Genomic DNA, 25,875 nt, shown 5'->3' with positions numbered 1-25,875 from the left:
CCTTAGGTCACTCGTATTTTCTTGGCTGAGCGAAGAAAAATATTGTGAATGATCATGAGATTGGGTATTTATTTAAATTTCACGATAACACACGGTGACAACACTATAAGTATTAATACCACACTGGATTACTTTAAGGTTATTTCAAAAGTACAACCTTTCTTTAAAATTTGAAAATCACAATGACATTTTTTCATTTTACAGATCATCTCATGTAGGAATCAATGCATATCTACTTTCATATACACAAATGTTGGATGTAATGATATATACTCACAACACAAGTAATAGTAAAATCAGATGTTTCTAGCATGTTTCCAACGTTACAATAGACTCTTTATAGATATTTGTTTTCCTGTGTCAGCTTTTGAAAATAAAGTTATGTTGGTTTTGTAGTCTTTCTATCAATGTATGACAATTTTCAGGCATTACAATTTAATGTAAATATTTTGATTACATGTACAGGTTATGTCAATGATCTTAAAATATGAGGTGCTATGTTTGCCGGGCCTGGGTGACTCTGGGATAGCCTGTGGACTGACTGGGAAAGCCTTGACAGCCTTCCACAGCAACGTGATAAAGAGCGTGCAATATAGCCCTGTCACGTAGTCCCAAACCCGAATGGATCTCTGTAGCATGTGTGTTTGTGTGTATTTGTCTGCATAACAGAAAATCGCTGGGAGGAATTCCCAGCACAAAAATTAAAAAAAGAAAAAAAAAAGAAAAAAAAGAAAAAAAGAGAGAAAGACTAACAGATAGATGACGTGCTATAAGTGTGTGTCATCATAATCGTCGATTGATATATGGCCTGCTCGTGATCACCTTGTGTTATTGTTACATGATCGTTAGTAGCCTTCGTTCGTATCCAACACTTGTCCTAGAAACTGGTTTACGTAAACACACACCCGAAAAACTGTAACCAAAGACCCATATGTTAAATTTACATAATTAAATGTAAATAACATGTCTTGATTTTTTAAGACCCAAAGTTTGAAAAATCGGTAACTGTTGTGATTGTAATTTTAAGGGGGGAATAATACCGTTCGTACTCAGCATTCTCTTTCAATTTCTGGAATCTCGCGATAGATTGCCGTCATCGTACGTGAAAAATTGACAATTTCCCAGACAGATATACTGTCGTTTCATTCCTTGAACAAATTTTATCAACATTTCGTTGCTAAGAGACGAATTATTTCGTATTTGAGAGTGAATCAAGCATATTTGTAAACCTTGGATCTCTCAACGCTTTTTTACTATTTATTTTGCTTCTCATATTGTCTAGTAATTTCTTCTTTTTAGCTACGATAGAGGTTTCTGCACCGGCCTGGTTTTCACGTTCATGTGTTTTCAGTAACAAATGTGTAGGCAATGTTCTTGTAATACGACGAAATAATTTATCTCTGATTATATCCTCCTCGCTTGCTTCAGGGTCGTTATGAGGTTCAGCTTTACCCTTAGTTTCTCCTCGAACCATACCCCATAATTCTTTTCCGTTTCGATGAATTGGGGGTAATTTCAATTCTGTCTGTTTTGCTGTATTTGGTCCTGTAGTTAGGGTCGTTTGTTCATGGTGTGCTTCGAGATCTAGAATGGTGCCTTCCCGTTGTGGAAGTGTCGGAAGTTTGTCTATCCAATGCTTCTCGTTGAGGGCAGTAACATCTACTTGTTTCGCAACAGACGTGTCCTTTTTGACTAATTTAGCTAAATTGTCACGCGTTAATGTGGCGTCTTCTCTTTCTAATTTAATGCGTACAGTTTGATCTATACCTTGAGCGTCCATTGGTCCTTTTCGTGGACTCTGGAGACTTGTGTTTGATTTTTCTAGATGAGGCCCCTTAGTTTCTGCTTTTTGAGGTCTAACTTTAGGCTTGGTTTTCGTCTCTTCATCGTTTGTATTCAATGGTTCATCAATGAGTTGTCGTTTTTGTCCAGCTAGGGAGCTTTCCTTTTCTTTCGCTGTCAAACACCCTAGGTCATTCATCGAAATTGTATCTCCTTCTTGATTCACAACAGTTTTTTCTCTCCTTGGAGAAAACACTGTCGGTTTGATATGAACTTCAGTAAGATTAGACACAGTTCGAGAGAAGCGTTTAGATGTTTCTTGTGAACCCACTGCATTGTGGTTGTCTGTCTTAAATTTCCCACTGGCAAATATCCCTAATGCCCGTATTTTGGCTTTGGGAATTTGAGTCTTCCCTGCATCTTTACAATCAGATTCCTCACCGAGTCCCTTAACTGCGTCTTCTTGTTGTTGTTCTTCTTCTTGTTCTTCTTCGTCTTCGTCTATTGGTTTCAAGTCTCTCATATAAGCTGGTCTTTCCTCAGCCTTAGGAAACCTCAAGTCATTTTCTGAATCAAACACCTGTTTGATAAAGAAATTCCGTTGGTTCCACGTGAGAGTACTTTCGCGTCTTTTTCTGTCATTTTCTATTCGTTGTAATTGTTGTGATAATCGCCTTTCTTCTGCAGGATTGTTTGACGTCAGAACACTACCGATAGATCCTGCCTTCACGTTGTATCCATTGGCTACTTTCCGCAGAACCTTCTGTTCCTGTGTGACCTTTGATGCCGCAACTTCCGTCGTCATCTTTTGTCACTGCAAGTGAATGGAAAGACGTTTTATTACAATTATAACATTGAAAGGCTTCCTTGAAGTAACGATTCTAAATATTGGACAGTTTAATATAGACAAACAGATTGGTGGACAGACTAACCGACATACAGATATATTGATAAACAGTAGGTAGGTAGATAGATAGATATATAAATAGGTTGGTAGATAGATAGATAGATAGATAGATAGATAGATAGATAGATAGATAGATAGATAGATAGATAGATAGATAGATAGAGAGGAAGAGTGTATAATACCGTTATTTAGTAATGAAGTAAGATCTCTAAAATGATACATTATCAGTTTCTTCTCTTCAAAGTAACTGACCCAAAGTTTGGATCTAGGTTACAAAGATTGACAGAACATAACCATGACTACGTGTAGGCTGTAGATTCAGTAATATTGTTGACGGGGAGTACGCCATCAACGGTGACAGATGATTTTTTAGCAGATATGTATACGTACATACTAGGACGTATTGATGTAAATGAACACTCTGTATAATAATTATAATGAGAGAGAGAGAGAGACAAACAGACAGACAGACAGACAGACAGACAGACACACACACACACACACACACACAGAGACATAGAGACGTTCGTGTTCCCTGTAAAAATTCTGTTTGAAGCCTAGCACAAACTGAGGAAGTAGTTATAACCACCATTAACCTGCTAATGCACACAATCCTGCAACATGGCAAAGTTATTTGCTAAAAGACAAACATGAACACTTGGCTTTCGTGTTGACGACTTGACTTGTATTCGTAACAAAAAAAATCACCCATGTAATGGTTGTGTTGTACTGTTTTGCACCTCATTTAGATACTAATATAATGTACTCTTCTATGTGTAACTCTCATACGTTATTCAGGTTGTTGCTATGACAACAATGTAATGAGAGTTCATTTACCCACAATATAATGAACCATTAAAACGATAACTACGTGTAAAAGTATCAAATCACGTGATCATATGTACGTAAACAGGATACATGTGACATTGTTAGGTCAATCTGTCGACTGGTCTTTTGTCTGACGTGTGTAAACTTTTGAACAAATCGTTGCCTCAAGGCCCATGGTTAGATAAATCATATAAGTTCGATTTAGCGAAGGAATTTCAGCCCGCACCCAGTCTCACCTTTCTGAGTCCGTGTTCTCACCAAATTATGCTATACTGTTGTATCTCGAACGTTTTTGACAACCAGTCTAGAACGATTCGTATATAGATCGATAGTTTACGTAAACGACAGACAGTAATGTTATCAACAATCAACTTGTTGGTATGAATTTCAAAGATAATACATGAAACAAAAGGAGTTATATATATCCGATCCAACTTTGATTAACTTTGATTGAAAACAATGAACTGAACTGAACTGAACTGAAAGGACAGGAAGGGAAGGGAAAGGAAAGGAAAGGAAAGGATAATTTTGTATAAATTGTCAACCATGAATTTGTCACATGAATATATATATTTGTCGTGTGATTTCTTTATGACCTTGTGCCGCCATAAGCTTTTCCATAGTGACCTACCTGTCGACTTCATGAATGATTAATAACGCTTACACTATTTCAGCTATCCTAGCTGAAATTTTGATGTTTTTTAAATGTTCACTCTTCCTTCCAACTAGCTAAAATCTAAAAATCAAAATGGCAAGTTAGGATAGCTGATGTAGTATCGTTCATCATGCAAGGCTACAGGTAGGCTATTTAAATACCAACTACAAACATAACGTGGTTACGGAAAGCCAAATCGACAACCCCTTAATGTTCAATATAGTCATCCAAACACTTTCAAAATCACAGTCACTTTTTCGTAATCGGATGAAACAATCTAAGGCACGTTTGAAATAGCCACATCATCAACTCGAGATATGATGCACTTATTTCAATTCATTACACGACGTCTGTGCTATTAATTGTTGTGGGCACTTCACTACAAAGTCATTGTAGACGATTTATAGAAAGAATGCCGTGCAGTACTGGTTTGGCAAAGATTACTCGTACTTTTCACGTCACCATAGACATTCTACTGAGTTTGCGTAGAACGATAGCTTGTTTATATTAAGAAAACATCTTTATTATAGCTTATAATGCATTACATTTAATTCAGACAGTCACCTCAAATTCCGAATTGTTCAGTTTGTATCAAGTTCGTGACCGTCGCGTCAGTCCGGGAGTTTTGGTAGCCCACTTCAGACGTTGGATCTAGACTCTGCGGGCAGTGTACCGTAGTCATAGATCCAGTGAGTATCATATCTAGTTGACGGGCTTGTAGTTATGGCAACCGAAATGTGACTATAAATAACCAATATCGAGCCTTGAAGTATAGCCTATGCTATCATGTGACATAGTATACAATATCACAAATGTACTGTTAGATCTAGACACCGTGTTAGTGTGTAAACACACAAACAAATAGACTGGGTAAAATTATCTCTGTAGCGAAAAGAAATAGTTTCACCCATTTTTCTTTTATTACGAACTGTGTCCGACGTCCATAGTTGGTAAATGTATAAGTTCTGTTAATCCGACTACAAATATATCTTTCCTCTTATTACTTTCATTGTGTTGCTATGGCAACTCTGTGCCATTTTGTAACCTGATACCAGACATACACATATCTTGCCAGACAGAGTAACAACAGTTTACATTTCAGAATATATTTCTTGAGGGACTTTTCAGCAAAGCCTTTGACACTCCATGCCCTCTGTAATTGCCACAAACTCACCATACAATGTATTTGAATTGACGGACAACGTGCAATTCAAATGAGATAAGTCAATTACGTTTTCCCCTTTCAGTGTGGGACTACATCACCCCCTGGCCATTGACTACGTAGAATATGTACTCGTAGGGATAATGGAGTCTAAAATCTCTACCATTATGAAGGGGACACTCGGATCGATACTCCGATCATGCGTATCACAAAAGACAAAAGTGATCGTATCTGGTCGGCTTCGTGGTTGGCGTACATATCGTTTAGTCGTATTCTACATGTACAGAGAAAAAATAAATACACTCCTTGTTTACTGTTTTAAGTTCAGTTGTCAAACAAAATAATTCACATAGCCGACATACGTAGAACTTTGCCTGTGACAAAACATTCGATTTTGCGCAAAGATCGGCTACTTGTAAAGTACTTTTTATGGTCTTTTAAGGTATCTAAATGGGTGTTAAATCGACTCAATTAAAAGACTAATATTCATGAGGGTAGGTAGAACACAGTAAGAGAACAAAGTGTCTTGATTACCTACCTGTTTTATTTGACGAACTATTCTGAGTTGACTAAGTAAATAATGTCGCTGGGACCAAGTTTGTCCAGAACTATCATGGGCGCAAATATCAGTCGCTACTGCTGTGACTTCAACGCTGTACTGGCCCTCAAAAGCTTACCTCTCAGTTTTAAAATGTCACCTTGTAGTCTAAGATTGTTTTGTAAATCAGTCACAAAATTATAATCGTGTATTTCAAACGAATTACCATCCTTCTAAACCGTAGCGCAGTTGAGAACGTATAATATAGTCGTAGAAACTTGAAGGCTTTTTCTGCAAATCTCTGTTGAAATTTTCTTCAGACAAATTAAGAATTACCAGTAAGTCGTCGGACGACAATCTTCATCTGATATGTTCTTAGTTTTTCCTCGCATATCGTTGTGGTGTAAATGACGTAGAGTATTCTTGATTGGGGAGAACGGCGTTGGTTACCCACTCAAACTTACTGTATGTACCTCTTCTTTAAAAGTAACAGGTGTCAGTGAACACACTCACAGGTGTCTTCTATAAAATTTAGTTCTAAGGTCGAATAGTTCACCACCATACCGCATCTTTATTGGATGTATCCAACACCACCTCCACGTCGTTGCGTTGTTCACATTTACGTTTGTATTCCCCCGTCGGCGATACACTCTTTTAAAAAACGATCGAGCAGACGAGATCTGCGACAGACTCTGTTACTGAACGTTGTTAACTTACTCTGTGGGCCTATTGTTATACCCTGCGTGACGTCACTATGGCCACAAACAATATAGTGAAAATTCTAACGAGTTTATTTACAAACAAACAAATGAACAAATGAATAGGAATTAGTTTGCGGAAAGACACAATAGCTAATATATTCCAGAGAGTTGATTGTTAATTAATAGACTAATTCTAATTTACGTACAAGAAATGAGCAAAACACGTAGAGAAACAAGTGAATTCTCTATTTTTTCATAGACTGTTTACGAATAAAAACATATATCTATGGCATTCCATTACCTGTAGGCCTACCACGTGATAATGCGGTATCTATTACATGTGAACGTCTGTCTTAATAGAAACCTGAATAACCTTAGAGAAATGATGAATGCGGCACATATGTAAAGTAGACTAACACAACAAACAGATTATACCCGTCTGAACAATAAACAGTATAACATTGGACAAGTATCCTGCATAGTTGCAATACTATGGTTGTCATTTTACCACTTATAGTACGTGCAGGTCAGTTGTGACGTCACGACTTACAATTTATCAAACTGACAAACACCTAGATTCCACATGCCAAATCTCTTGTTGCACAAACATGTTTGCATGTTTCTAATCTCTACTTTGCGCGTTACCATATTTATAACACAACGTCATGTAAATTTGCCCTGGTTAAATTTTGAAGCTTGTTTTGAAATGGGGATATTTATAATATTTCAACAAAGAAATGTTTGGTTAAAAATTCAATCAATCAATTAATCAATCTTTCTTTACACAACGTGAACTATACGAGAATATGTTATGGTTCATAAGAAACACACCGTTTATGTTAACTTGAGACATACAAGGTATAAAATAAAAGTGCTTTTTGTATAAAAAATATATCTAATAAACTTAAATATTACATTATCAAACCACAGAGCTACTGGAGGGTTCTACATGTAGCGATTGTACTCTAATGTCCTTTCTTTTTCTGAAAAAATAGAAAACAACTGTGAAGAATAAATATTAGATTCCCTTATGCAGTCTAATATTTCGGATATGTGCTTATTAATAATTTGGACTCAACGTCTGTTTCATCGACTTTTCCTACTATTTCTTTCAACACCTAAATTATGGTCACCAAATCCAATTTGAATTAAATTCCTACAAAAAGTAATAAACTCTGATTAAAATAATTTTAATATTTTTCAAAATTAGAACTGGGTCTAGGAAATGTCTTCAATTACGTAATCTATTACGTATATCATTCCACTCTCCTCATCTTCTGTTTAAAATGTAAAATGGCTTAATTTCTTTCTATATCATGAATCTACGCTCATTATTACGTCATCAAATTAAAACGTCTCAACAGGTGATATTACGTCACTTACATATACATATGGTATATTGAAAGATCAGCCATTAAGGTCACTCGCATCACGCCTTTCCACGACGGTATTTTATGGGAAGGGTGAATGACACCGGGTTGGATGAGGACGCCCCCAGTGACGTATTTTAAAGTCTAAATATATAATGATTATTACTGAGTTTTTAACCAGTTCTGTACATTGTCAAAGTTGTTCTTCATCCATTTGATATTGGTCTTGGTTCCCTCTACGACTTGTTGATAGGCACGAGCAGCAGAACCAAAGTTTGGATGTTTGGCACCAAACTCAGTAAGCTGTAAAACATAAAAAAGTAGAATTGTTCAATGGCAATGGCGTGACCTATTTATTGTTTGTCATCATCCAGGCGAACCTATACAAGTACAATTTGACCGACAAATATTAGTATTTTGTAATTACGCCCTCTACGGATCAGAAACTAGTCACGACAACGCGTACGAGAGATGTCATGGAACAGGACAATTATGATAACGAAAATTATAGTTTATCACTGAAATTTGGGACCTTCTGTAAATCAACTATTTATTTCATTCCAATTTTCTAACGTTAATATCATTCATAGGGTATTCACACTGTTGAAAGTATGACTGTGGATTGAAGTCGTCACCAACATTTACAAAATAACACTTGCCTTTCTAACTATTATTTGTAAATATGGAATCATAAATACAGTGACACTGACATCTCTGGAATAATTTCAGTTAAGACATAGTAAAAAGTATATTCATCAATACCTGTTCAAGTTGAAACTCTGTGTTCAGTTGCTTAGTAACTGCTTTGAGAATTTTTCTCCAAGTAAAGGCACTAGAACCATACCTATTGGATAGAAAAGTTATACACTGTCTTGTAGTATCTATTATTATTAATGTACTGACCCGTTGATTTTTGGTGTATATTTCTACTTGTAAATAATGTTATTTCAATAAAAACACTGTTTCTTTGGAAGAAGTCGAAAAGAAATAATTCTTCATGTTAAGGAATGAAGTAACAACATAAATATATTGGTGATACATTTGTAAAAAAAATAATAATTACAAACTTTAATTGTGCTGGCCGACAAATCAGTTCGTCAGGTTTTTGGCCCAAACAAAAATACACAGTACTGTAACATGCATTGCATTTGTTGACTACATGAACGGACCAAGAACAAAAGTTTCAAACACTGGGTTTATCAAATTAAGTAGGAAATGAATTAAGTTTTGAAGGTGAATCTGATTCTTACTGATTTCGATTAATCAGATAGTGAATTCCAGTGATTAGGAGTTGTACACTTCATATAAATTAACAACCATTGATTCTAGACTGTATGCCTTATTGCCAGGCCTACATACCTGTCTGCTTGCCCAGACAGACAGACAGACAGACAGACAGACAGACAGACAGACAGACAGGCAGACAGACAGACAGACAGATAGAGACAGACAGACAGACAGACAGAGACAGACAGACAGACAGACAGACAGACAGACAGACAGACAGACAGACAGACAGACAGACAGACAGACAGACAGACAGACAGACAGACAGATTTATCTGCCATAAAATATAATGAATGAATGAACCAAGTTAACTTACATATCAAACAAGTCATCGTATCTAGCTCTAAAGAAATCCCAGGCCAGTGAACGTCCTACATAGTTTTTAGCTACGTCTTGAATGGTGCGTGAGGCGTCCTGTTTCTTTATCTTGTCACCATCCATTGCATACTCCAGGTATCTGTTCAAACAAGAACAGACGCAATTGAAGGTAAGGTGCAAATGGTTACATGCATGCTTATATTAAATTGTGTAAATTCATTTGCATTGTGTTATGCGTGTATGTATGTATGTATGTATGTATGTATGTATGTATGTATGTATGTATGTATGTATGTATGTATGTATGTATGTATGTATGTATGCATGCATGCATGCATGCATGCATGCATGCATGCATGTATGTATGTATGTATGTATGTATGTATGTATGTAATGTATGTATGTATGTATGTATGTATGTATGTATGTATGTATGTATGTATGTATGTATGTATGTTGGGGTGTATGTGCACATGTCTTGTTGTCTGTCTGTCTGTATGTCTGTCTGTCTTGTCACCATCCATTGCATACTCCAGGTATCTGTTCAAACAAGAACAGACGCAATTGAAGGTAAGGTGCAAATGGTTACATGCATGCTTATATTAAATTGTGTAAATTCATTTGCATTGTGTTATGCGTGTATGTATGTATGTATGTATGTATGTATGTATGTATGTATGTATGTATGTATGTATGTATGTATGTATGCATGCATGCATGCATGCATGCATGCATGTATGTATGTATGTATGTATGTATGTATGTATGTATGTAATGTATGTATGTATGTATGTATGTATGTATGTATGTATGTATGTATGTATGTATGTTGGGGTGTATGTGCACATGTCTTGTTGTCTGTCTGTCTGTATGTCTGTCTGTCTGTATGTCTGTCTGTCTGTCTGTCTGTCTGTATCTATGTGTTTATGTCTTTCTTCATAACATAGCTAACAAACTGACCTGCTTAGAATCCAAGGTTCATTACTACATGCCATACCAGTTTGTAGTCTAGACTTCTCTCCATAATCACTTTCTTGTTGATATCTACTCCACATAAAGTCCCACTCCACAACACCACCATGGAGAATAGCATTACAGTATACAACTGATTTTAAGTTAGGAGAGATGCTGTAGACGGAGACAAACAGAAGTGAAATCCGACTTTCAATAATCTATTGTGTTTCTTACATGTCATAATGTACTTGCCTATGAAGCCGATACAACAGTTTTGATATAACATTAATACTTGCAGGGAGGCTTTATATATAGAATGTATCGTGAACACATCACTATAATGATAACATATTGCTAATAACTGGACCGTTGTAAGCACATTAATTCTTACTTGTTCTGAGAAGGGTTGTCCATCCATTGTTTAAACTGTCGCTTCGCTTCATCTATACACATCTGGTTACCATGGCGACACGCTGTAGCGAGAATATTTTCACGATGGAAGCTATCAAGAGAGAGAAAAAACCTCATGATGACGCAAATATGAAGTCAGCTGTGGTCACTCAAACTTTCCATGGTTATTCAACGCAATAAAACAGATAAGTTTGATAGAAATATATTGTAATGTTGATATAGTTTGATGTAAAATTCGGCACATCTGTAAAACACAGTATGTGAACTATAACAGCAATTTTACAAGTCGTTGTTCACCAGCAACTATTCATTCTGTTGGTATAGCTACACAAGTTGAGTTTGTCAAATATTTGATATCGCTTGTAGTAGCATAGTTAGGCAATACCCTCTAAATGATATAGTCTACTAGTGCAATATTTAGAATTGCTGAGTTTGGTGATACTGTCTAACAATACATCTACATCTGTATAATGTTTGAGGCGACTGACCACGGCAAAAAAAAACAGACTGTTTGGCCTACCTGAGTTCGGCAATACTTTGAATACGTTTAACTTGTTTGAGTTCGGCAATAAACAATCGATCATACAAACTATCTTACTAGTCTGAGTTCGGCAATAAACAATACAAGTTATCCAACTTGTCATAGTTCGGCAAGAAACAATCGGCAATAAACAATACAACTCTCTTTTACTAGTCTGAGTTCGGCAATGAACAATACAAATTATCCAACCTGTCTGAGTTCGGCAATACTTACTGTTCGACATGGTCCTCTCCACTGTCATCCCATGTTAATTCTTCATACAAACGTTGTGTTTGTGTCACCATGTACTCCTGTAGTTTGTGTATATACATGATATCTGCCATTAGAAGACTAATGCGGCACATTCGACAGTCATTAGCCCAAACTGGGCATGTGTACAGTCACAGAATCAGACTTTTACAACAATACACATCACAGCATACATGTATAATGAAATGAAAATTGATGTATTTAAGGAGGCGTGGTGATAAAAATGGAGTGGATATTCATGCCACATAATTGTTGAGCTAACACCTTCGCTTTTTGATAAAGTTTGTCTGTTTTTTTACTTCTTAAACATTTGCATGTGTTTTCTTGGTTAACGCATGTTCAAAATAAGTTTTGGCTATCATCAAAGATAGAGATCACATGACTTACCTCCAAGTCACCATATGCCCCAGTTCTACTCAGCATATCCCGAATGTAAATGATAACATTAATGAAGGAATCCCAGGGTAAGTAATCCTTCTCCATAATCATATACTTAGTGAGGTCTAAAGCGGTCACCTGATCCATGTCACCTGACCTAGCCAGGTTGAAGGCATCGTCTATTAAACCTGATCTGCTGATAACTGGAATTACCTGTGAAAATATAAAATGCATCTTGAATAGCTGCATTTTACTCTGTGGCATTGATATGATAATTGGTTTTATAACATAGATAATCATCTGTAATCTTCCAAATACAAAGTGCATGGTTACAGACAGAGACAGACATATACACAGACAGACACAGACAGAGACATACATACATACATACATACATACATACATACATACATACATACATACATACATACATACACACACGCACACACACACATACATTCATACATACATACATACATACATACATACATACACATACATACACACACATACATACATACATACATACATACATACATACATGAATGCATGCATGCACGCACGCACGCGCACGCACGCATGCGCACGCACGCACGCGCGCGCACGCACGCACGCACACATACACACACACATACATACATACATACATACATACATACATACATACATACATACATACATACATGAATGCATGCATTCATGCATTCATGCATACGCACGCACGCACGCGCGCGCACACGCATACATACATACATACATACATACATACATACATACATACATACATACATACATACATACTGGTTATACCTACGTACCAAATGGTCATCATTGAGTTGGTTCATTAACTTAATCCAGTTTTCATTTTCATAGTTAACCCTATAGTAACCGAACTGGTTAACATTGGCTAGGATCCAATCATCGTTAGTAACACCAGTCAGGTCCAAATCTACAGACCCTGTAAGATAGACAATTGGTCATCCATTAGAATGTACGTCGTTAATAGACAGAGTGTCACGCTTCGTCATCCATCGTAGTGCATTTGAAGTCACTCGATTGCTCACTCTGATTGATTGGTAGAAAGTTCTGTCGTAAGGGGCGCTCGTGTGGAGCGAATACAATGATAAATATTTTAGTCTAGCTAAGGCTATTGTTGGAAGAAGGTCCTATATTGCTGAGAATCAAGGTTGTGTTGGCATTCAGCAACTTTTACATTAATAACAACTACATCATCAAATAATGCAGGTTTACTACATTCTCCTTGTTAGCTAGCCAGGATACTACTCGTTGCCATGACAACTTACCATTCTTTATTGTTGGATCCATCATTACGTCCTGACGATCATCCCAGTTTGGTGAGTTTTGAGTGATGAAATTCAAGGGTACGTACCACTTATACCTAGGAGTAAGCACAGCTGATTGTCAAGGTCAAAGTTCACATTCACTCTTAGATTAATACACAAAGCAAAATATGTTTTCATGCATCACGGCATCATTTATATATATGACTAAATAAATGTTTACACTCTTGAGACAGTACCTTACCGTATACGTTGTTCCATTTAATTAGAATACCGTAAGTATTAACTTCTCTACAGAAAGAAATATTCATATTACTGTATTCCTTCATTACGTCATCCTCACCCTAAATCTCCATATTTGTCTTCAACCTTTGCATCCGGGTTAATAAGGAAGTGTTTTTGTTCAGCCTTGGCAGTGTTACTTCCAGTACGTTTTATACTGACAACAGGATACCCCATCTGTAGTGTCCATGTATCCATTACAGCCTTCACTTTTGTACTTTTACCATTAGTATCAGCCTGTAGATGGTTACAAAAACACTTTAATAAACCAGAGGTTTCCAGTGATAAATATTTATCACACACGTGATAAATATTTTGTCAATGCAAAGTTGTTGACCTACATTCAATAGCTGAAAGGGCAAAACTGTAACATTATGTTACCTATGTTTTTGATATTGAAATATCCTTTTGCTATTCCGACTAGTGAAATACTTTCAATCTAGGTAGAAATTTGTATCCTTATATAATGATAGCATGGCGTAATTTCCTGGTTATTAAAAATACATCTCAGCCTTTTATGCAAATAACAGCTTTGGTTTGCGAGAATGCCTCTAGCACACTGAGTTGAATGTGACTTGCTTCTAAATACGTTTTAGTGTGGATTATGTCCACTGACTATTATTAATAAAAATTTGTTCCAAGCTATGGACTTCGTCATTTTGATAAAACAAACTACCAGATGCATTGCCATTTCATTTATGTTCAGTCACCAGTTTATTTATCTGGTCAGTGCATCTCCCTGATTCCCACTTATTAACACATGTGATGCATAAAACCTCACCCTTTGTAGTGCATCCCACAGATCGTCTGAAGTGGCTGCTTTGTAAGACTGTTCAGTTAGAAATAACGTTAAACCTTCTCTGAAAGTATCTTCACCCAAGATATAATTCATCATTCTGATGATAGCAGCTCCCTGCAAAACGTGAGATTAGTATTGATTCAGTATATTGGATACCAGGCAATATATGGATACCACATGAAAACATTGAATTATCGTACTCCTAACTGTCAGTATAACATCAGTATAACTACTATTTGTGAAAACACTGCTAATGGCAATCACGTTCAGATTATTATCATAGTGACCCAAAACAGTACTATAAAAATGACATTCATCCTACACCATTGTCATCAACGACCTTCACCAGCACTGCTCGTGCTATCACCGACTAAACAACAACAACAACAACAACAACAACAACAACAACTACTACTACTACTACTACTACTACTACTACTACTACTACTATAACTACTAATACTACTGCTACTACTACTACTACTACTACTACCACAACTACAATTGCCAAAATCATGGCAATACAAGTTGGTCTTCCCAGTTATGCCGACGTCAAAATTCAAAAGTATAGTGGTCAGAAGTCAAAAAGATTGTTTTTACGTCACTAACCTTACTATAAGAGATGGTATCAAATATTTCGGTGATTTCATCAGGTTTGCCTACGTCAACAAGTACGGGATGTGATGATCCAAGACCGTCCAATTCAAAGACTTCATGCACTTCATCGTTCACAAACTGCTCCAGCTAGAAAGAAAATGAACAAAGTCATAAGTTATATCACAATAATACAAATATTATACAAACAAGCTATCAAATTAACAAATGTGTTATAATGAACTAAATATCATTTCGCTATCTAAATACCAAATCTTGGATCTTTATAACTTGAGCATATAACGTTCTAGTGTCATTATACGTGAGCACATCTTTCAATCAATATGCACAGTTTTCAAAGTCATTTGTACCGCTACTCTAACCAAAGTCCTTGACAAGGCCTTATCATCCTTTTTGTTCAACACTTACTATTCTCCAATCAGGCCTTGTCACCCTATTTGTCAAGTACTTACCATTCTCCAAACAGGCATTACCATCATATTTGTTCAACACTTACCTTTCTCCAACCAAGCTTTGTCACCCTATTTGTCAAGTATATACTATTCTCCAAACATGCCTTATCATCCCACTTGTCTAACACTTACCATTCTCCAATCAGGCCTTATCATCTTACTTGTCTAACACTTACCATTCTCCAATCAGGCATTATCATCCTACTTATCTAACGCTTACCATTCTCCAATCAGGCTTTATCATCACATTTGTCAAGTACTTACCATTCTTCAATCAGGCCTTACCATTTTGGAATCAGGCATTATTACTCTATTTGCTGAGTACTTACCATTCTCCAATCAGGTTCAGCATGATGGTCACCGATGTACATCAAGTAGCTGGCAAATCCTTCATTCAACCACAGATCATCCCACCACGCTGGAGACATCAAGTTACCAAACCACTGGATTTAAGATGTAAAGATGTACAATGAAACCACAAATTAGATAAGCGCAAGCTCCCTCCTTTCCATTTGTAATTTGAAACTAGTTGTCTACTGATATTCAGTATGGCTACATCATGAGTAATACAACAGCTGTGTTTTGAAAAAGTCATGATTTGAAATGGTGTGAAGTACTTATTACTTGAGGTATATTGGTTGCGCAGAATTGATGTGTTTTGTTGTGATGTGCTGTAAATGTTGCTTGGGTGTGGTGAGGTGAGTTGAGTTCAGGTGAGGTAAGTTCAGGCATAGCTATATACAGTGGAGAAGTCCCCATTTAATCTTAAAGAAGTGTTGTTGGGTAATTATTCCTTACCTGATGTGCCAGTTCATGAGCGGTGGCGATAGCAACTTTTTGTTTATTCTTAGCAGACGACACTTGAGGGTCAAATAGAAAATAGGTCTCGCGATAAAGGATGAGACCCCAGTTTTCCATGGCACCAGCGGCAAAGTCTGGCACTGCAGCTTGATCTGAAAACACAAAGAATGTCATGACTTAAAATCTCGATCGTAGACAAATTATTTATGGAATATACATGCTCAGGCCTATCTAGTGATGTACATTTTAAAAATGCATGTGTTGTTCATGTCAGTATGGACATAAATAGACACACACCTATGCCTTCTTACCTTGTTTAGGTAGAGGGTATTCAATTCCAAAGTATTCTTCGTAGTAATTGATAACTTTCTTGGTTATATTCAAAGCATATGACACTGTATGCTTCATTTCATCTCTGGCACATACACTGATCTATAAATAGGAAAGAGGAGGTAACATCATCAGTCATTATATTAAGCTCCATCAATTCAATAGCTTGATTGCCGACCTTAAATTTCTTGCAAACCTGTGAAACAGACAGGGAAAAATCACAGAAAACAAATTCATTATCTTTTTTAAATCTAAATCTACTACACTAATCTGGTAAAATAATTTCGAAATCATAAGTTTCACTGTCTTAAACAACTATACAGCTGTATGTGTAGGTACTCTGAGGACGGTTGTACCAGAAGCGGAATGGGTACAGTGTCTCGAGTGTTAAGACACATTTTTATAGAGAGGATCTATTCGCTACATGTGAGTGAATGCACATATAGGCCAGTGATTGGTTATTTTGTCCCAATTGCAATGTATATTGTGCATTTTGCACTTCGCGGTCACAGAAACCAAATACAACAAATAAGTTCTACCCCGTACCTGGCATGAATCATTCTTACAGGCTTGTTCTCTGTAACACACTAGATCACTGACAACAAATGCCAGTAGATAGGTTGACATCTTTACTGTTCTGTCATATGTAACCTTCTTCCAATCTTTGCCATTTACAGTACTCTTCTCCTCCCCTTTAATAGGCATATTAGAGAGTGCATGACGACCTTGGTCAGTACGATGCTCCAATACTATGTCAAATGTAGCTTTCAGGGCTGGTTCATCAAAACACGGGAATGCTTTCCTGGCATCCGTAGACTGGAACTGAGTTGTAGCCAGCCATCTGTTATCACACAATATCAATAATATTACTAGGAAAGTGTATAAAAATATGAAAGCAGTTCAAATGTTGACGATAGTGTCATTCTGTGTTGTCTACCCGGTCAGAGAATCTATATGTAGTCTACATGGACTAGCTAGTGAACCTATATGTGGTATATGTAGGCTACATAGGCTAGCGAACCTGTTTGTGGTCGACATAGGCCAATGACTCTGTCTGTGGTCTATATAGGCCAGTAAGTATATCAACCTGTGATCTACATAGTCCAGTGATCCTGTCTGTGGTCATCTACATAGACAAGTGAATCTACATTTATATGTGGTCTGTATAGACCAGTGAATCTATCTATCTGCACTCTACATAGGCTAGCGAACATGTTTGTGGTCGACATAGGCCAGTGAATCTATACATCTGTGCTCTACATACGCCAGTGAATCTGTCTGTAGTCCACATAAGCCAGTGAATCTGTCTGTGATCTACATAGGCCAGTGAATCTGTCTGTAGTCTACATAGGCCAGTGAATCTGTCTGTGATCTACATAGGCCAGTGAATCTGTCTGTAGTCTACATAGGCCAGTGAATCTGTCTGTAGTCTACATAGGCCAGTGAATCTGTCTGTGATCTACATAGGCCAGTGAATCTGTCTGTAGTCTACATAGGCCAGTGAATCTGTCTGTGATCTACATAGGCCAGTGAATCTGTCTGTAGTCTACATAGGCCAGTGAATCTGTCTGTGATCTACATAGGCCAGTGAATCTGTCTGTAGTCTATATAGGCCAGTGAATATGTCTGTAGTCTACATAAGCCAGTGAATCTGTCTGTAGTCTACATAGGCCAGTGAATCTGTCTGTAGTCTACATAGGCCAATGAATCTGTCTGTAGTCTACATAGGCCAGTGAATCTGTCTGTAGTCTACATAGGCCAGTGAATCTGTCTGTAGTCTACATAGGCCAGTGAATCTGTCTGTAGTCTACATAGACCAATGAATCTGTCTGTAGTCTACATAGGCCAGTGAATGTCTGTAGTCTACATAGGCCAGTGAATATGTCTGTAGTCTACATAGGCCAGTGAATCTGTCTGTGGTGTACACATGTCAGTCAATCTGTCTATATTCTATATAGGCCAGTGAATATGTCTGTAGTCTACATAGGCCAGTGAATCTGTCTGTGGTGTACACATGTCAGTCAATCTGTCTATATTCTATATAGGCCAGTGAATGTCTGTAGTCTACATAGGCCAGTGAATCTGTCTGTAGTCTACATAGGCCAGTGAATCTGTCTGTAGTCTACATAGGCCAGTGAATCTGTCTGTAGTCTACATAGGCCAGTGAATCTGTCTGTAGTCTACATAGGCCAGTGAATGTCTGTAGTCTACATAGGCCAGTGAATCTGTCTGTAGTCTACATAGGCCAGTGAATGTCTGTAGTCTACATAAGCCAGTGAATCTGTCTGTGATCTACATAGGCCAGTGAATCTGTCTGTAGTCTACATAGGCCAGTGAATATGTCTGTAGTCTACATAAGCCAGTGAATCTGTCTGTAGTCTACATAGGCCAGTGAATCTGTCTGTAGTCTACATAGGCCAATGAATCTGTCTGTAGTCTACATAGGCCAGTGAATCTGTCTGTAGTCTACATAGGCCAGTGAATCTGTCTGTAGTCTACATAGGCCAGTGAATCTGTCTGTAGTCTACATAGACCAGTGAATCTGTCTGTAGTCTACATAGGCCAGTGAATGTCTGTAGTCTACATAGGCCAGTGAATATGTCTGTAGTCTACATAGGCCAGTGAATCTGTCTGTGGTGTACACATGTCAGTCAATCTGTCTATATTCTATATAGGCCAGTGAATATGTCTGTAGTCTACATAGGCCAGTGAATCTGTCTGTGGTGTACACATGTCAGTCAATCTGTCTATATTCTATATAGGCCAGTGAATCTGTCTGTAGTCTACATAAGCCAGTGAATCTGTCTGTGATCTACATAGGCCAGTGAATCTGTCTATATTCTATATAGGCCAGTGAATATGTCTGTAGTCTACATAGGCCAGTGAATCTGTCTGTGGTGTACACATGTCAGTCAATCTGTCTATATTCTATATAGGCCAGTGAATGTCTGTAGTCTACATAGGCCAGTGAATCTGTCTGTAGTCTACATAGGCCAGTGAATCTGTCTGTAGTCTACATAGGCCAGTGAATCTGTCTGTAGTCTACATAGGCCAGTGAATGTCTGTAGTCTACATAGGCCAGTGAATCTGTCTGTAGTCTACATAGGCCAGTGAATGTCTGTAGTCTACATAAGCCAGTGAATCTGTCTATATTCTATATAGGCCAGTGAATGTCTGTAGTCTACATAGGCCAGTGAATCTGTCTGTAGTCTACATAGGCCAGTGAATGTCTGTAGTCTACATAGGCCAGTGAATGTCTGTAGTCTACATAGGCCAGTGAATGTCTGTAGTCTACATAGGCCAGTGAATGTCTGTAGTCTACATAGGCCAGTGAATGTCTGTAGTCTACATAGGCCAGTGAATGTCTGTAGTCTACATAGGCCAGTGAATCTGTCTGTAGTCTACATAGGCCAGTGAATCTGTCTGTAGTCTACATAGGCCAGTGAATCTGTCTGTAGTCTACATAGGCCAGTGAATGTCTGTAGTCTACATAAGCCAGTGAATCTGTCTGTAGTCTACATAAGCCAGTGAATCTGTCTGTAGTCTACATAAGCCAGTGAATCTGTATGTAGTCTACATATGCCAGTGAACCTGTCTGTAGTCTACATAGGCCAGTGAATGTCTGTAGTCTACATAGGCCAGTGAATATGTCTGTAGTCTACATAGGCCAGTGAATGTCTGTAGTCTACATAGGCCAGTGAATATGTCTGTAGTCTACATAGGCCAGTGAATATGTCTGTAGTCTACATATGTCAGTCAATCTGTCTATATTATACATAGGCCAGCGAATATGTCTGTAGTTTACATAGACCAGTGAATCTGTCTGTAGTCTACATAGGCCAGTGAATATGTCTGTAAGTCTACAAAAGCCAGTGAATATGTCTGTAAGTCTACATAAGCCAGTGAATATGTCTGTAGTCTACATAGGCCAGTGAATATGTCTGTAGTCTACATAGGCCAGTGAATCTGTCTGTAGTCTACATAGGCCAGTGAATATGTCTGTAGTCTACATAGGCCAGTGAATATGTCTGTAGTCTACATAGGCCAGTGAATATGTTTATGCTCTACATAGGCCATTGCATCTGTCTGTAGTCTACATATATTTTGTAATTGTCTACATTATGTTTTGTGGCTCATTTAACTTGTCATTTCAATTGATATTTTGTACATTTGTAAACATGTTTTGTAAGTCTACAGTACAGTGAATCTGTGTGTGATCTACATAGGTCAGTAAATCTGTCTGTGGTCTACATAGGTCAGTGAATCTATCTATCTGTACTCTACATAGTCCAGTGAAGCTATCTGTGGTCTACACAGGCCAGTGAATATGTCTCTGTCTGCGTCTATGTAGGCTTAGCCTAGTGGATCTGTCTGTGGTCTACGTAATCTTGGTGTTACTTTATACTCGTATATCAACACGTTAACACGTTGTGTCATACACACCACTGCGTTATATAAACCAACCTTTCATCTTAGAGGATTGTTTTACATAGTTTTCTATACCTCTTTCAGTACACCAGTTATTTATTTAAAACGTGAATAGTGAGGCATTGTGCTATGTCAGTGACATGCACACCATGTGGTGCTAACCCGAACCTTTTTGTATTTCGCTTTAAACTATTTTAATGAATACCATGTGAAAAGTACGTTGACAAATACATCATTACATGTACTTATGTTTCAGCAATGTAAGAATGAAAAGGGGTGCAATAAACAATATCGTCATTTTTGAGATTGAATATGAGTAAGGTTTATGTCTCCCCTAGAACATTGCCCCAAATTCAATTTATTTTAATGCCAGTAGTTGCAATATAATATGATTCGCCATGGTGAAGTAAGTGCGTGCAGATACAAATTAACCACAACACACTGCATTGACTATTCCACGCACTGCTACGCAATCTTTTGTCACTTGGAAAGTGTGTAGTTTTTAAAGAGAATGCAGACAACTATATAGGTTACAAGACAAGAGGTAATACACAGCGAAAGCTACACAGGGGTATCAATATAACATTCCCCGTGACTTGAATATATATTCATGGACTTCCAGTCATACATCGCATGCTTGTTGATTCTATCCATCTCTTGTAATGTTATCACCAACTGATACGTAATGTACACATATGTATTGATAACATGCATAACCATACACGTCTGCTGACAACAAAGCTTGTGATAATTTATATATTTCAAGAGTAATGTAGAATTCTAGTATGGGTAATTTATCCTCAGATATAAATACTGCCAGTGAAATACTGTCAATAGCGAATATTGGACTATCAATGTAAACTAATTACGAATATTGGACTATTAATGAAAACTAATTACGAATATTGGACTATAAATATAAATGGAAACAAGAAGTACAATTAACAGTGAGATAAAATTACATTTCCATCAATGCAAACTCTGGTTTGATTTTAGGCATCCAACAATCTATTTCTTTTTAAATCATAATTTTAGTTTCCAAATGAAAATCCACCTGAAGACGAAAGTGGGCAGTCGAAAATTTCAGGTACAACTTTCAAGTTTGTATTTCAACTTTTTATTCGATAGTATATTTTGAGTCCCCAGAGCTCAAATGTATTTAAAAACAGATATATTGATATATTTACCCAACTTAGTTTAACTAGTTTGAATCAATGTATTATCCAATCTTATGTTATATTAGTCAGTAAACATCTCTCTGCATCAACATTGATAGTTCTATGATTTTATTTCGACTTTTAATGGATAGATTTTAAGCAATGTGAGAATCGTAAATATGTTTATCATGAACATACTCGTGACCTAAGGGCTTTTCAATAGCCGTCACTAAGGCCCCTTAGGCTGAAGGAAAATGTTGGGGAATAAAATCTAATTTTGGTTCAAGGCACATATCAAGAAGAATAGGGAACAAATAACAAATAACAAATAACAAACAAATAACAAATAACAAACAAATAACAAATAACAAATAACAAATAACAAACAAATAACAAATGAAAATTAAAAAAATAAAAATAGTAAGACACGTGAAATTGTTTTCCTTTCCATGGATCCTGATTTTTTGTCGAATATCAGACATCCACATCAAAGTAAAAAGTGACGAAACACAAAGATTTACAGATATAACAAATGTCACAGTGTCTCTCAGTATGTGAAGGTGGATTTCAAAATGTTCAAAATCACCCACAGTAATATTTGAATAAGGTATACAACTAACCTGGTTTCACCAGTGTTTGTCTTGTATGAACTTCGATAAAAGCCCACCAAATCATCCTCCAAATACCCAACAAAATCCATGGCAAGTCGATATGTTACCCCTACTTCCATGTCAGTTTTGCATTCAACTACGTAGAACTGGTACTCATCTTGCATAGTTAGATTTGCTATTTCAACCTTTTCTTGGTTTCCCCCAACTTTCTTGGATAAAATCACCGTATCTTCATCAATGTCTAGTTTATTCACGTGAATTTTAACAACATTCGTTGGTTCAGTAAAACTGAATTCAGCATAAGACTTTCCATCGAAGGTGAATCGTTTGTCGCCGTCATCTTCATCCAGATAGACTTTCAGGTGAACTGAGTAATGTTCTGGTTGCAGACTACTTTGAACACGTCCTCCCCAGAATGGTACTGGTGTAACTGATTCTCCCGTCGGTACTTGGTACGTCACTGCCGTTAGATTTGTACCCGATCCTTTCTTGCAGCTTCGATCAGGAATACAGTAACACAGAAGTCCCACTCCGACACACAAGGCTAATACAGCTAAGACGGCAATCACAATAGCCGTTTTACTGACATAAAACCCCGACTTCCTAGTTTCCTTTTCCTCAATTGTCAGTTGATACTCGCCTCTATTTTTATCTGACATGTTCACTTGGCAATGTCGATCAGCAAATGCGGTCTACCGAGGGCAAAACAGGCCAGGTCACACGCAAGGACGCTATGTACCAAATACAACACTGACAAAGTCGCACAGCAAACTGCAATCTACCGACTCGATTCTGGCAGGTACGTTCAGTCAATGCAGTTTACTGTTGAGCAAAACAATGGCAAGGTCGATCAGTCAATGAAGTAAGCTTACTATCCACTGTAAGTCAAAGGCGTACGCATGTAATTATACACAAGGCAATATAGTAGCTTAGCGGGCAAGCCCTCCTTGTAGACGAGACTCCTAAACTATGCCTTGAAACAGTTTATGGTCACAGACTAAGGCAATAAGATACAGACCGTTCTACTTTAGTGCACACTGTGTCTGTTTGTTACATCCACGTACTACGCAGAAACCAACAGACAACTACACTGGAAACCGCACATGCTAAACTTAAAAATAGTAAGACTGAATGAATACAGTTTCGATATTTTGTCTAAAAGAAATTAACTGTAACGTGCCATAATGTAGACACCAAAACTTAAAAAATTAAAGCATTAGCGCCCGCTTGTCTACGTCTAATTGCAGTGTGTTTAAATGACAAACTGTAGCAAGACGTGTAGCATGTAGAATGTGTAGTTTCTTATTGTTTTCTAGTACATGGTATATCAAAAAGAGTACTGACATGAAACGGGCGTTAACTGGTAAACTGTGCATCTACACTCTGATTCCAGTTCATTGGTTGAGCTCACTTCATCAAATTATTACAATACTCCTGTGGGAATAGTGTGAGGTACTATTGACTTAAATGGATAGACTGGGTCAAGAACCTGGTGGGACAACCACTTTCACTCCTGTACAATACAGTTGCTGGCCGGAATAGGTGGCACGCCATCCAGAAGATGACTAGCTGTGAGTCAGGACGGATGCGTAACTACTCCTCCTCCTCCTACTACTACTACTACTACTACTACTACTACTACTACTACTACTAATACTACTATCGACTCGGTGACTGGTGTAGTTACTATAACTGGCACCAAATGTAAACACGCGCATGATTGATAGCTAGAAGAACAGGAAGGAGTTGTCTACATATACATGAATGACCAACGTGAAAGTATTCAATATCAACCTATGTCACACAAACGTTGCTGACACACATCAGTGGAGTAATAATGGTCGAATGGTTAGCATGGCTGGCTTGGACTATACCCGATTAGAAGGGTGAAATAGGGCCATTTGCCAACTTGATTGGTAATTGTGTTCCGTCATGCATGGTGCTAAATTTCAACTCAATTTTACGTCACGCTTTCCTCGGGTGAATTAAAAAAAAAAGATTGGGTTATCTTGCTTTTAAATAAATATTCATAGGAATAAGCCCCTAGTCTTGTGTACCCACATGATTATTTAAAATCTCTTTGCTGACAAAATAACATTTAGAGTAAAAGAGCATATTAACGATTACATTATCACGTCAAATTAATTTGATTTTTTTCGTAAGAAGCAAAGCAGGAAACATCGCATAAGATATCACATTGTGTGCCACATTGCATGTCACAGTCTCATGTAGACTACACGCTTTTAGTTCCTTTTCTATATAATTATTGTAATATCTCTGCCGAGTGAACCTCATGCGCACACAACACGCACACACGCACACACACACACACACACACACATATACACACACGCATAAACACACACACACATACATACATACATACATACATACATACATACATACATACATACATACATACATATTACATACATACATACACCCAGATCAAAACGTTTCTCTATTCAGTCTCGCCATAACCAAAAAGTAACTGTACAAAGTTGTGAACGTGACAAATTATGATTTTCCCCGCCTTTGACCTCGGTGAGCGGCACATGAGAGTAACTTCGAATGATTTTGGTTCCACCTCACTTGCATGATGTCGTCGATTTTTAAGAACGGATATTTCTATAACAAGACCGATTTCTTTAAATTTCCAGTTCTCAACTACTTTCATTATGATTTGAATTGATAGCGTTGATAACACAATGCCTCTTAACACTGTTTGCAATATAAGAACATCCTGAATTCAAGATGGCGTAGAAGTGAACGAAGACACATACAAGACACTTCGCATTGCCCCACCTAGTTTTTTTTTTACATTTGTGAGTGTAGTTCTTGCAGTGAGTTGGTTTCACAGACCATGATGACGTCACAACTTCAATAACTTGACCTACCTTCAAGGTTGTCTTTCAAACACACACACAGACGTCTTCACCAAATGTACAGCTATGTGTGGGTAGAATGGACGACAAACTATATATTGTGACCTCTAATGCAATACCTTTGTTGTGAATT

At 37.4% G+C, this 25,875-nt stretch overlaps 1 protein-coding gene across 1 annotated transcript; it reads right to left on the bottom strand.

The window, feature by feature from the left end:
• Positions 1 to 6,666: 6,666 nt before the first annotated feature.
• On the bottom strand, positions 6,667 to 25,875 carry LOC144440081 (aminopeptidase N-like). Its single transcript, XM_078129332.1, has 18 exons — positions 25,755 to 25,875; positions 22,867 to 23,679; positions 17,208 to 17,502; positions 16,643 to 16,763; positions 16,329 to 16,483; positions 15,860 to 15,973; positions 15,073 to 15,207; positions 14,446 to 14,577; positions 13,726 to 13,901; positions 13,386 to 13,480; positions 12,900 to 13,039; positions 12,091 to 12,294; positions 11,668 to 11,744; positions 10,894 to 11,004; positions 10,509 to 10,676; positions 9,547 to 9,687; positions 8,706 to 8,787; positions 6,667 to 8,246 (listed from the first exon to the last, which is right to left on the bottom strand). The coding sequence occupies exons 2-18, from the start codon at positions 23,514 to 23,516 to the stop codon at positions 8,106 to 8,108; spliced, it is 2,937 nt and encodes a 978-aa protein (XP_077985458.1). The 5' UTR covers positions 23,517 to 23,679; positions 25,755 to 25,875; the 3' UTR covers positions 6,667 to 8,105.

The sequence above is a fragment of the Glandiceps talaboti genome, chromosome 9, assembly GCF_964340395.1.
Source record: "Glandiceps talaboti chromosome 9, keGlaTala1.1, whole genome shotgun sequence".
In the NCBI taxonomy this organism is placed as follows: Eukaryota; Metazoa; Hemichordata; class Enteropneusta; family Spengelidae; genus Glandiceps; species Glandiceps talaboti.
Note: the sequence above shows the minus strand (reverse complement) of the source record. Positions and strands in the feature narration are given on the sequence as shown.

Excerpts from the sequence above, each read along its gene's own strand:
- LOC144440081 (XM_078129332.1), bottom strand. The coding sequence starts at position 23,516 with ATGTCAGATAAAAATAGAGGCGAGTATCAACTGACAATTGAGGAAAAG. Across the intron at positions 16,764-17,207 it reads GTAAGAATGATTCATGCCAG|ATCAGTGTATGTGCCAGAGA; the intron begins GTACGGGGTAGA and ends TCCTATTTATAG. Across the intron at positions 8,247-8,705 it reads CAGAGTTTCAACTTGAACAG|CTTACTGAGTTTGGTGCCAA; the intron begins GTATTGATGAAT and ends TATGTTTTACAG.